Genomic DNA, 13,326 nt, shown 5'->3' with positions numbered 1-13,326 from the left:
GTTTTGTTTTCATCTTTCTGGTTATGAGTAAATGTAGGTAGATTCATTTTTATAGCATCTGTCCAGTAAACAAAGGGAAGCTTCATGTAAATTCAAGCGAACAGTTTAATGTAGTTTGCAGCTCTACAAAAAAGTATTTTGAAGACGAAATTTCTTCCATCCCTATGAATCTTCTCAGTCATCCTGAATTCTCACTTGTTCTGTGATAAAGCTGGAGCCAATCACCTCGAGCAGTCTTTCTACGGTTACACACCACGAACTGAAAACAATCCAGTCTGTGTTGTGAACATCACTGTTGCTTGTTTCAAAACTGGGGGGATGAGCAAGCCCTAAATCAGACATCCCCTTGGATTTCTATCCCGGTAAGCTAAGAAGTCACATATAAATAAGTTAGGTGAAATGACTTGATGGTTAACATTGCTAATGCAACAGAATATGGAGAGGGTACTTGCTTCAAATGGAAACATGAACACCCACTACAGAAAGATACTACTGCTGCTGATATTTTGGAACTGACATTTTACATACAAGCACACCGTGATCTTCACATCTCTGTCAACCTAAAAATGTTGTCAGTTTAGTATTCAGCAGCTGAAGGGAGCTCGTTCCAATTAAGAAAACCTCTTCATTAAAGGACAGACTACAGAAAACATGCCAAGTGGCTAGAATATCAGAACGGCACTTTATTTGCATTATGCCTAATTCACACTTATCAGGCCACGTAACTTTTCTTTTGTGCAAGTACTTAAATTGCTAGATTAAATATTGCACTTACTTAATAAAACAGAAATATTAAACACTAGTCATTCCTCTGAAGTCACTGGGAAGTTTTCTGTATCTATGTCAATGCTTTACTTAGTTAAATAAATGCTTCATGTTACAAGGTAAGTATGACATTAAACCAACCTAGGCCTCCGTTACCTAATGCTCATCAGACCCCTTATTTAGCAATTATCTTCATCTACCTTTGGAGGGCGACAATGGCTGCCTGCTCATTTTCATTCTCTGCCTGTGTTATGCCCAGGAACTGCCAGGCCTGCAAAAATAATCATCATTGTGTTAGTTGTTATATATACCCAACTGCAAGCAGAGTTACAACTAATATCACTGTTAAGCAGTGGGGTGAATAAAAATAGCAGATCTGTCCAGCACTAACTTCAGCTTTATCTACAGCGTGCATACCACCAGTACAAAGCGATGGAGTTTTCAATATCTTTGGGCCTGATAATATTTATAATTAATGAATGCAAAGGGATTCTGTCAGTGTATGATCACATGCTGATTTCTTAAATTGGAGTTACTGTGCATCTTAAATGTTGCTAGAAATTTATGGAAAACGGTGAAGAACAATTCTTAAGTTGTGTAGGTTCAAGGGATTCTAGAGAGTCCAGGAATTCTCTCTGCTTCTCGAAATCCTCCTGCTTAATTTAATGTAGCAATAGATTCAAAGAGACCTAGGTACTTACTCTGTAAATATCTTTCACATTTCACAGAAAACAGACTTTAAATATATACTTATTGAAAACATCAATACTGCAGAAATTGATACAGCTTTCAAAAATTTGTCAACATTCTTGTTAAATGAAAAATGTTTACCTTTTCCACAGCATTGTTCAAAAGATAGCTTGAAAACATTGGGAAAAGAAGGAAAGGTTTGAAATATTGTCTCTTTTGAATGCTTTTAAATGACAGCTTGGAAATTCTATAATTTCAAAAATAGATTCTCATCTTAGGAAGAGCTCACCTTTATCTGTTTCAAGGTACGCACTATTCCAAAACCACCATTAGCGTTCAATCTGTGCCAGTCAGTCATGACTAGCAAAGGTTTGGGCCCCGAAATCATTCCGTCATTGCATGCTAAGGGGAGTCCCCTTTTCCTTTATCAGTAAAAGGCACGGGAGTGAATACCTCTGCATCATTGGGCTCCTGTAGAATAGCAGCCTCCAGGTATAAGATTGTAACAGGCAGGTCACCTTCTTTCATTTTTTTCAGCCCTTCCTCAAAAGCACCAGGCCAGTCTTTGAAGGGATTCTCAGTATGGAAATAATAACCCTGGAGAAGAGAGACAACAGACGCATGATGAAGCAGTGCAGCAAGGAATGGCAACTCTTTAAAATTAAATGACTCACTATTTTCCAACTGGATGTAAACATCCTTTGTGCCAGGAAAACGGTAGGGGCTCCCCCATGAAGTTTCAATGACAAAAAGTGTAAAAAGTCAGCATCGCTGGACATTTATGTTTATGCTCTCTTTTTTTTCACTTTAGCTCTGAGGTTATATTTGCTGGTACTCATGTTGGGCTCTCCTGCTCTCATGGAAGATAACGGCAATAACTCACACGGACTGCAATAAAAGCAGAACAGAACCTAGCATGAGCCCAGTACATCCAATGTGATGGTAAAGAGCACACGTCAAGCAGCTGACTCCCTGCAGCACTTGTAACCTGATGTCGATTCAGTTAATACCCTGAAATCTTCAATTAACCTTCAAGATACAAAACAGTGTTGCAAGCACCTGAGTTTATTTTAGGATTTCTTCAAATTTTGCCTTTTGCTCTTCTTGCCACTGCAGTGTAAAGGGTGTGGGCTAATATCAGCTGCATAATACAAATCAAATTAAAACATACAATGGAGGGAATGAAGAAGAGAGACAGAATCTCTGTCGTTTCTATCCTCAACAGTGTTTGAATGTGCCAGCCCAGATTTTTTTATTTGGTGCTCTTCCTTGAGTGCCCGTCTTCAAAAGTGCCCATAATCCAGCAGTTTGCTTCGTGAGCCTTTCAGCTGAATCCAGGCAGCGTGCAAGTCGAACTGGATTCTCGCTGTGGGAAGGTCTTTTAAATCTGCCCCGCTCACAGACGCTTAAAGAGGATGAGCTCTTTTGGGTAAAATTAGCTGCTGTGTCCCAAGGGTTTTCTTGCGTGCCCTTGAATAGCTGAGGCTCGGCGCAGAGCCTCCCGGGGAGGATGTACCGTACTAACAACCTTTGCGTTACCTTCTCAATGGTTGAGATGGTGACTTGCCCTGGGGCTTCCTGGTTCTCCGAAATCCAGTTTCTGCGAGCCATTTCTTCCCATTCTGCTTGCATTTTGTCCCAAAACTCTGTGTCTGACTAGAAGAAAAAGAGGAAAAAAAGAAGAAAATGAACAACAAAACTTTAAAATAAAATGGCAAGCTTTTAATTTCTTTCTGCCAGTGGTCTGAGTCTGGCAATTTTGCTGAGCAGTATTAATTCTATTAATAATCATACTGACTGAAATACTACAGCACAAATTCAGAATTCCATATAATTTAATTTCATCTCTTATATCAGATCGCGTTTCGTCAACAGAAAACTCTTTATTTCAGAGGCAGCGTGTGTTGTATTTGAAGCAGGATTTGCAGCAGTTTACACTGCATCTTATTGATGCTAACAACAAATTGTTACATAAAATTTGAAGGAAATGAATGCTGCTAGTCCCTGGCCAAAAAAAAAAGAAAGACAAAAAGTAAACAATCAACTAAGCATACATGCTAAAGAATAACAATAGATACAACAGTTTAAAAGAGAACAAGCATCTCACTTTGGTAGATTCAGCATCATTTTCAACTATGCAAAAGAGTAATGGCACAGCTTAGACAGAGGGCTTTTGCACAAGAGAATTTATACGAATGAGGCTTTTAGACATAGTGGAGAAATCCTAATATTGCATCATGTACTGTGCTGGTGAGAGGAATCGATAAGAGATTATAAAGTTGTACAGTAAGATTAACATTCAGCTCAAAGACAAGAGGGAAAAATGCATATACAAGAGAAACAGAAACGATGAAAAAAGAATGGGATTCAGGATGTGTAACGACCAGAATGAGGGAACCACTGTGGCTACTAGAAAATGATGCCAAAAACCCAGAAAGAGGATTTAAAAAAAAAAAAAAAAAAAAAAAAGAGGGGAGAATCCAAGGTAAGGTCCTATTTTTTCAGCTTCCACACATTAGTCACAAGCCCTGAAAAGCAGCTCTGTAGCAGAATACATGCGCAGCACTACGCACCTTTGCAAAGTTCTCCAGTTCCTACAAGGTCACGGCCAGAACGCCAGCGAACTGACACTACTGAGGGCACGGTTTCCCAGCTTATTTATGTCAAAGACAACAGCACACATAATTCTAGAGGTTTAGACAGAACTATTTGAGAGTGAGGTGCTAATCAAAATTGATTGAAGGTATTATAAACTGGTCCAGATAGTTTTGTCTGAATCTTCATTGCAAGACTGACCTCTTTGCTACTGCTCCACAGCTAGGCACGATTTGCAAAAATAGAGCTTAGTCAGCGATTGCATGGCTTGCTGCAACCCTCCTTCTTAGGCACTTGGAAAAAGGAAAGCACAGGCTATGAACAGATCTAGAATGAGCCAGCAACGAGAACATTTGAGATTAGGTGTGAAGGATTGGGAGGACTCGCGCTGGCTAACGTTAGGTGCGGCTGCTGTAAATCAGAAGGCTCCGTACAAACGGCAAGGTGCATTCCCTCTCTAGAGATCTAACGGGCATCTCCCTTTGGCTCTTGCCGCAGCACCTGCCTCCCGGAACCCAGCGCTTTCTTCCAGGAGACTCAGAATTGTCCGAATTACGCAGTTACTGGATCTGTGAAGGTACCTGCTACGTCCTTCTCTGGACTAGGAAACCAAGGTGAATCATTCACTCCTGAGAGGAGATTTCACTCTTTGTACCAGAAGGGAACAGAACATGACAACTCTGTTACACAACAGCCTCGCAGGTTTCAAAATTTGCTTTCATTCCAGATTTGAAGGCAATACAGTCTTTTAAACAGTGGTGCGATTGTGCTGAAACGTCCATTTAGGGTTTGAAAAGGCTAGGACAATGATCAGATCCCTCCCTCTTTTATCAGCCATGAGCAGAGGCACTTGAATCCCCTCCACTATCCCGTCCAACAGCTGTCCCTACCAGCTATTGTGCATTCAGTGCAAATCTGCACGGCATTGAAGAAAAAATTACTTGACCATGTTTTTACTAGCAGTAATTTTGAGATTCGGGATGAGATAAAGGAGTGGAAATTTCCCTTTTCTACAGATTAATATTAATAAAACTACTGTAAAGTAATTAGTAATGCCTTTTTAAACAGATTAACTTATAGAACTAATTATACATAGATACATATATATGTGATGTTTATATTGGAATTTTTGCTTGTATTTTTCCCACAAAAATCCCTTATGAATCAATGGGTTAGAAACATCTCAAAATATATTTCTGCAGATCGTAAGCAAGCATATAAGTGGTTTTAGGTCTTAAGCTCAACTTGTGCTGCTTAATTACATATTTATAATTGACGCAGAAGTTCAGTGTGTGCATACTCCCCTTAAAAAGCCAATGAATTACCGTGCATTCAAGTAGCCGTGCTTGATGTCTACCTATAGTGAGTCAAAGGTGGAGGAAAAATGTAGCGGGGGGACCTGCTTTGCTATAACGCCTCTCAGCTCATCACGTGCTGCTCGGACACGGGCCAGGGCCCAGCTGTTATTTTGCAGCTACAAGCGAAGCTTTGCTTGTCTGGGCCACCCGGGCTTTAAGGCCCAGCCACAGCTCGCTAAGCACGGCCAGCACGTGGGGTTTCTGAAGCTGGCGTGGCAAAGCTGCGCTGAGCAACCGGACCGCGCACAACTACGGCACCTGATAAAATGCTATAATATTGCGGTGACAAATAAGAATGTCAATAGCAGAGCTGTTTAATTCCTTGAGGAAGAGGACCATAAATATTGCACAGTCTTTGTTGAAGTCTGTTTCAGCTGTCATTAGCAGCAATTTTTTCATTGACTTCAGTGGCAGGAGGGTTAAATTAAGACTGTTTCTGAAAATCTGGCTTTGGATCAATACTCCTAGATCTAATTTTAACTCTCTTTGCCATGTGACTGGTGCCAATTACTTAATTTCCCTGGTTTTGCTACCTTAACGCTGGTGAATGACTTCGGATGTACCGAAAGTTTTCAGACCAGTTCAAAACGTTTAACACGTTCTCAGATCATCTGCAGCAGTTAAGCGGAATGACAACCAGGAAAAATGTTCGTGCCATCTGACTACTTCCAAGCAGAATATTCTGCATTTTGTCAAAGGGGCTATTTTTACTCTTAGTATTTAAAAATATGCTGAAGCAGTTAAACAAATGGGAGGCAAAATATTCCCAGGCTCTTTACTTCCTACGATACAGTGAAGGGGGGTGGGGTGTAGTTTCTGAATATTGCTGGCTAATTTCTAACTTACCTATTTTCATAACTTTAAGAACAGAATTTTGCCTGTCCTGTACTGCCAAAAATTAGTTTGCAACGTTCCTTCTTGACCAATGTATAGGAAACAAAGGTTCTGTGGTTGTTCGTTCTCTGAATTACTGAATCAGCAGACCCTTCAACGTGAAAGACACAGTAAGTTAAACTTAGGTGCTAATTACATAAGATTTCCTTAGCTGATATCTTCTCAAAACAAAATCTGAAGTATGCGTTTTCAGTAAAGTTTAGAGATAAAAAAATTTGTATCAAGGCAAAGATTCCCATTGTGATTTGAGAGCGTACCGAATAAAACGCATCTGAATGACTCAAGCTCCTAGATCCCAATTTAAAATGTGGTTTAGGCAGTCTCAGGCCCATCCAAAAGGGATGTTGAAATAGTGCGACAGGAATATCGCAGGTACAGAAAGGATGCTAACCAGTATTCATGGGAACCACAAAGCTGATGATTCTGGACTGTTTTCCTGGGCTAGAATAAATTAATCCCATCTTCTTCCTGCTATTGTCACATAATTTAGCTGTAATATGTTCTGATGCTTCCTAACAGAATGTTACACGGCAGATGGCTCACGTGACGTGGCGGTGTAAATAAAACGATGCTGAGGAGGACAGCTCCAAATTTCTTTTGCGAAAGCTCACAAAACAGTATGACATCTGCTGTTTAATCTCTACATCAGGGAAATGTGGCATAAGAAAATATCAAAATTGCTTTTTTCCCATCTCTGAGACATTTCTCAGTGCGAAGTTTTTGCGCTCTCTTGGTTTCATTTTTATTTATTCTAACTCGTTGCCAATAGGATGGTGGATGATAAAACAGTTGTTTTAACAGAATATAGGTACGGGATGGATCTGAATCCCCATGCTGGCATTTTTAAAAAAATCAAAAGTACCAATTTTTGGTAAAGCACAGCTAATTATTAGAAAGATTCCATTAAAACGTATTTGGTATGGCACTTGGAAATCATGAAGACTTTAGGCTATTTATGCTTCCCTCCCATGTACAGCAAAGGGATGAGGCAAAAATCAAACCCAGTTTCCAGAGTGACAGCAAAGGTAGCCAAGTCTGCAGGCACCCGATCACTGCGAGTGAATCTGGACCCTGCCTAGTAAAAAAGCTGATTCACTTACCTCTTTATTCTTAAAAGATTCCCCAATGGCATAGACATCTTTAAACCTTCTTAAGAAAGAATTACCTCACAGATCTTCATTAATCTCAAAGTTTGACATCTTAAAACCATTCCCAAAGCTCTAAAGTGAATATTGGGTGGAGGATAAAGTTTGGTGTCTTCATTTACTGAATTGTTAATTAATTCCTTTCAAACTAGGCCAAAAGAACCTGAGATTTGCTTCCTTTTCTTGATCAGTTTTCTGGCTAATCTTACCACTTGGAGATTTCCCAGTTGAAGAATATTACAGAAACATCCAAAGCCTAAAAGATGAATTTTTGAGCTGTATCTATTCTCCGCTTAAGAAAGCACTAATCTTTCTGAGATGGGCTGCAATTTATTTCAATCACTCTAGCTTTCTTACCGCTTCACTTTAGCTAGGATGAAAATCCAGCTCTTTTCATATGCAAATGGCAATAACTGCTCTATAAGGTCTTGAAGAATCTTTTCCTTTACATTTTAACTACCTGGTCCAAGTTTCTGTTTTAAGCAGGAAGAATAACTTAAGACTGCCAGCTACACAGTTAGGGAAACATTTAATTAGATTCTTTTTAATAGCTGTTTTTGAGGCTACGTTAAAGCATTATAACAACGTGTCTTTGTTGCCTGTCGTGGTTTAACCCCAGCCGGCGACTGAGCACCACCAGCCGCTCGCTCGCTCGCCGCAGTGGGATGGGGGAGAGAATTGGGAGGGTAAAAGTGAGAAAACTCGTGAGCTGAGATAAAGAGAGTTTAATAATTGAAATAAATTAATAGTAATAATAAAAGCATATACAAAGCAGGTAATGCATGATGCAATTGCTCACCACCTGCTGACCAACGCTCAGCCAGTCCCTGAGCAGCGATCGCTGCCCCCCGGCCAGCTCCCCCCAGTTCCTATACTGGGCACGATGCCATAGGGTATGGAATAGCCCTTGGGCCGGTCTGGGTCAGCCCCCCCGGCTGTGCCCCCTCCCAGCTCCTTGTGCACCGGGCAGGGCATGGGGAGCTGGAAAGCCCTTGACCGGTGTAAGCACTGCTCAGCAACAACTGAAACATCAGGGTGTTATCGACATTATTCCCATCCTAAACCCAAAACACAGCACTGTGCCAGCTACTGGGAAGAAAATTAACTCTATCCCAGCCGAAATCAGGACATTGCCTCAGAATGACCTTTTATTTAATGTGCAATATTTTTTTTCTACAATATATTCTCCTCCTTACTTTACTTTGTAAAGTAATTCAGTAATGTCTTGTATTCTGTTGTTGGCCTCAACTCCTTTTTCTTTCCGCTGAATGTCTGGGAAGTCCCCATCACAGATGGTTTCTGGCAATTGCAAGAGTGCTGACATCATTTGCTTAAGCACTAACCCTAAGGCAGAGATGTGCATCATCAGATTCCCTGTGTCGCAACCACGGATTACAGCACAGCATGGCCCACCTTAAGGAGCAGTCTGCAGTGCAATCGGGAACATCCAGAGCATTTAAAGCAGTGGCAATTTGAAAGCAAGTCTCTCCTTTCCTGCCCGGAGCAAATGTCTGTGATGTTTGACATCAAAAAACCTATTCTGCATCACTAGAAGTTGTTTATAAAGAATCTATTTGATCGGGAAAGAACAATGCAGTCAGAAAATACGAGAAAAATGCATTCAGTGTATAGTTTATAAAACAGCTAACTTACTGATTGTGTCCATTGTAGCCTTGCATGCTGATACAAGAATTTTTGTGTGTGCAATAAGATCCTAAGAAACCATGCAGTCTTACCTTAGTAAAAACCCTACAAATCAAATTAATTTCTTAATTAAGAAATTCTGTTTCTAGCCAGAAGCCAGCATGTGATTTAGGCCTAGTTTTGTTTGTAAGCAACCAATATTAATCTAGAACAGTTCAACTGCCAACACTGGGATTAAAATGGTCTAAAACTTGAGTTAGAGGAGTATTAAAATACAGACACTAAAATGTAAATCTAACCCCAAATATCCCTGAAGTGTTCTAGATGTTTGGAGACTAATGAGACTGCAGTTCATGCTAAAAATAATCAGTGTCACAGCCTCATCCTTTCCACCCTAAAAACTCATTTCAGTGGCTGTGGCTGTTGCATAATTCAGCCTGAACTTCTGTCCTCAGTGGATGCAGCTGTCCTGGCTCTTCGTGGTGCTGGGATTTTGAAGGTTACTGACTGAACCCCTGAGAAGATATGATGCTCAAGATGGATGCTTTTATCTTATTTTTTATTGGATTCTGTTACAAAAACTGTGTGCCACCTTGTCTCTAGATAGGATCAAGATTTCAACTGGGACTAGTGGTATAGAACAACACTCAAGAGGCATTCTTCATGCTGGAAAAGTAGTAGTTGGTGAAAAAAACAGAAGTGCAATAGGAGAACTGTCCAAATACCTGCACCTTTTCAAACTAAATTGATTTCCCAGGAAACGAGAGTACTCCTGGGTTTAACATTCTGCCACTAATTATAAAAACGCAGTGGTGCATGGTTACTGCTACACGTGCAGTTCCCCATTACAGCAGGTCGTCATTCTGTTTATCAACGAGTCTGAATTCCAGTTCCACTGTGGAGAATTGGTTTATGTCTGAGCTTAAGTAACTGATTGCACACATTAAGTTGCTGGGGAAAAATATGCTTCACTCTTACACTTTCAGTGTTGAAGTACTTACATTTATGGGGAATTTTTCTTGACCCACTTGCTATAGCAATACAAAATGGAGCTTGCAACGTTGGTTCTGTCTAATCTTCATTTACACCTAGGGTTTGGGGTTTTTTTGAGAGAGAAATGGCTATTTTAAATTAGTAACTCCAGGAAATATGTCTTTTCTCTGCTTTAAATAACCCAGTTCCAACTTTCTTCTATATTTGTGCTGCAATATGAATAAGAAATCCATAGAACATTAGCTGAAAATGAAAACAATAAATGAAGTAATACCTCAACAGCTGCCTTTGCTCTTTCAAATTCCTCCTCCAAGGAGTGATTTCTGGAGAGAAGAGGCCCTCCCCAACGCTGCTCCTTAGCTGATCGTGCCTAAAAAATAAAAGAATAAATCAGAAAGGGATGATATACTCTCTGCCACATTTCTGAGTTATTTCCTTAATTGCCTAGAGCCCCAAATGGCCTTTTTCTTGGGCAAAACTAGTTGTGTCCCTGCATGAATTCCTCTGAATTCTCTTACACTGTAGCCGGGATCGTTCCTCATGGGAAGCAGAGTAATTTATCTTCTCCAGACTTTTCTTTTCACTCAAGGTGCATGAAAGATAAAGAGACATCCAAGAAAAGACAATGCAAACGTTGGACTACAAAGGGAAGAGCTGACTATTTTGTATCAGACTTTTACCGTAACTGTTCCTACTCCTGTATTACGACTGTGGCAGCGCATTCCACTCACTATGCTCCAGGAAGAAAGAATCTCATTTTCCCTGTACATTTTGTGTTTTTCTTTCAGGTTCTGCTTTGGGATCACATTGGGGAGCCCGGTTTCCTATGGATTTCACTGGAAGGACAAATCCTTTTTACAATCAGCAGCTCTCTCTTCTGTGCCTTACTATCAGTCGATCCCACTGGAAGGACACAACAAGTTTCTCCCTGTTCTTTTATGAAAAACTTTTTTTTTTTTTTTTGCACAAAAGGCACAGTACAAAACCAAACAGTATTCAATGATGGCACAGAAAAGCACAAAGTGGCCTAATCTTGCTAAAGAGAGCTCTGACTGCTAATCCCTTCCCTCGGGTTTGTCAGAGGTTAAACTCATTAGCCATTTGCCTGACCATGGTCCCAACTGCATTAATTTACGTGATTACATTTCTGATGACTGTTCTTGTCATATTCAATTTCAATGGGCCACATTGCTAAAAGACCAGTTTTGCCCACTGCAGACTCATTGGGCTGTATCTCCCAGCGCTGGAATGTGCACTGCTAGGGTGAAACACCCTGGGCGTTCGTATAAGTAACGCGCAATGCATGGGCAAACGCAGATGTCTGTGTGTGTACACACATGGGGTTTTACCTAGAAAGATGACATTCGTTTGTCAATCTAGCCTTAAAGTTCTGGTTTGTTCCTGAGTCCCTCAGGTAAAGATTGGTGAGTGAAATCGGTGACACACGTGCGGTTAGAAAAGCCCGAGAGAGCGCCGCGTCTGTGAGAGGCGCGGGGGCACCGCGTGCGTTCCGCTCTCGGCCTCTCGACCCTGCTGCAAGTGCAGGGAGCGCGGAGCGTGAGGGAAGGCCTGCACGCAGGGCCTGCTCCTGCCCTCACACCCGCTCCGCTGCTCCACGGTGTTTGCAAAGAATTTTGTTTTTCTTTCGTGAGGCCGGGAAAAGATTTCAAGTTGTCACTGAAAACACACCAAAACCCAATCCTATACACAAAACAGTTATTTTACTGATTAATAGAATTTAGGGCAGAAGAGAGAACTGGTTCAAATCGTCCGTTTGTCTGTATACCACATGACAGTATTTGTCACGCAACAGCCGCAGGATAAAGCTGACATTCCACGGAGAATAAACTGAGGTTGTCTGCAATACATGTCTTTGAGGAAGGTGCTTGGATTTAATTTAAAGTTATCAAGAGACCTTAATCTTATCACTTTGTTTGCAAACTTGTTTAATTGCCCTCCTTGTTTCTCTTATTAATTTTAATTTCAGTTTCCAACTATCACTTCTTATTTTTTCCAGTAGTTTAAAGCACTTTTTAGTACTCCTTATTTTCTCTGTGGAAAGATACTGATGACTTTAATCAGGTTTTAATTGTCTTTTAAATGATATAAAGAGATTGAGATCTTAAATTGTCTCATTATAAGGCATTTTATTCAGATTTCAATCTTTTCCGTGTCTCTGTTACTCTCCCTCTTTATATTTTTATAGCCTTATTTTTTTATAGCCATACAGACAACCAAAGTGAACCCTATATTCCAGTCTTACCGTTTCTCTATACAGAAACCAGGTGATCTCCTATCTCCCACTAATTCCGTCTGCTCCTACACACTCCTCTTGCCACAGCACTGCGCAGGGAGCGCCCATGTTGACGTCCTCGTACGCCCTGAGCCGTAGATTCTTTTCAAATTGCCTTCCAGTGTAGCGGTGGAAGTAGAGCCTGCATTCTTTTTCCGAAATGTACAACTTTTCAAGCGACTGTATTGAAATATGTATTTATACGGATGTCTTGGTCACCAGCTCATTTTTATGACTCTTTTATTTACGTTTTTTTCATTCTACTGTTGCATTATGTGCAAATTTTATCAGGAATGGCTTGCATGTTTATTTTCAGATCAATAATACTGAAGATCGTGGCTTCTCTTTGGAATCACAGAACAACCCTCATGTGATTACAATTCCTAGTAAATAACTACCATTCTTGAGACCTTAAGTTAGCCAGTTTTAATCTGTTTAACAGCTGCTTTATTTGTACTGTATGGTGCTAATTTTAAAATCAGAATATGGTATGTTAATTCAAACATCTTGCAGAATATCACACAGCAACATTTATCAGCCTGACCTGTAATCTGATCAAAGAATTAAATTTGGTTTTCTTGACACGAAACTCTGTTGATAGACATTAATTATGTTCCTAGCCTTTTCATTATGTACGAGTTGGCTCTTGCAAACTGTTTGATTATTTCCGCTTTTTAATCTTCTGTTTCCAGTGACTGCAATTTCCTTAGGTCAAGGACAATACTGTAAATCACAACGTTCAGACTGAGTAGTACCGCGGAAGGGGAGAGCGAGCTCGTTGCAGCAGTAAAAAGGTGAGGGGGAAGAGGACAAGAAGCACAGAAGCCCCCTCCTCTGCCATATGTCAGAGTATGCACATTGTCCCTGCATAATCCCCGCAGAAATATACCTTCTCCTCCATTAAACGCAAACCTGCCCTCAACCAGAGGGAAAAAAGAATTAACAAAAC

The 13,326-nt window shown here is 40.5% G+C and overlaps 1 protein-coding gene across 5 annotated transcripts in view; it reads right to left on the bottom strand.

The window, feature by feature from the left end:
* PEX5L (peroxisomal biogenesis factor 5 like) overlaps positions 1–13,326 on the bottom strand; it is a 119,596-nt gene that overhangs the window by 10,292 nt on the left and 95,978 nt on the right. For all 5 annotated transcript variants that reach the window (XM_087739586.1, XM_087739590.1, XM_087739587.1 and 2 more), the window contains 4 exons: positions 10,359–10,454; positions 2,995–3,111; positions 1,909–2,052; positions 966–1,036 (listed from right to left, as the gene is read on the bottom strand). In XM_087739586.1, coding sequence (XP_087595712.1) covers positions 966–1,036; positions 1,909–2,052; positions 2,995–3,111; positions 10,359–10,454 — 428 coding nt within the window. The remainder of the gene's footprint in view (positions 1–965; positions 1,037–1,908; positions 2,053–2,994; positions 3,112–10,358; positions 10,455–13,326) is intronic.

Source organism: Nipponia nippon, unplaced genomic scaffold (assembly GCF_047370975.1).
Source record: "Nipponia nippon isolate SJK-2023a ecotype South Korea unplaced genomic scaffold, ASM4737097v1 scaffold_7, whole genome shotgun sequence".
In the NCBI taxonomy this organism is placed as follows: Eukaryota; Metazoa; Chordata; class Aves; order Pelecaniformes; family Threskiornithidae; genus Nipponia; species Nipponia nippon.
This window is presented reverse-complemented; position numbering and strand designations above follow the sequence as displayed.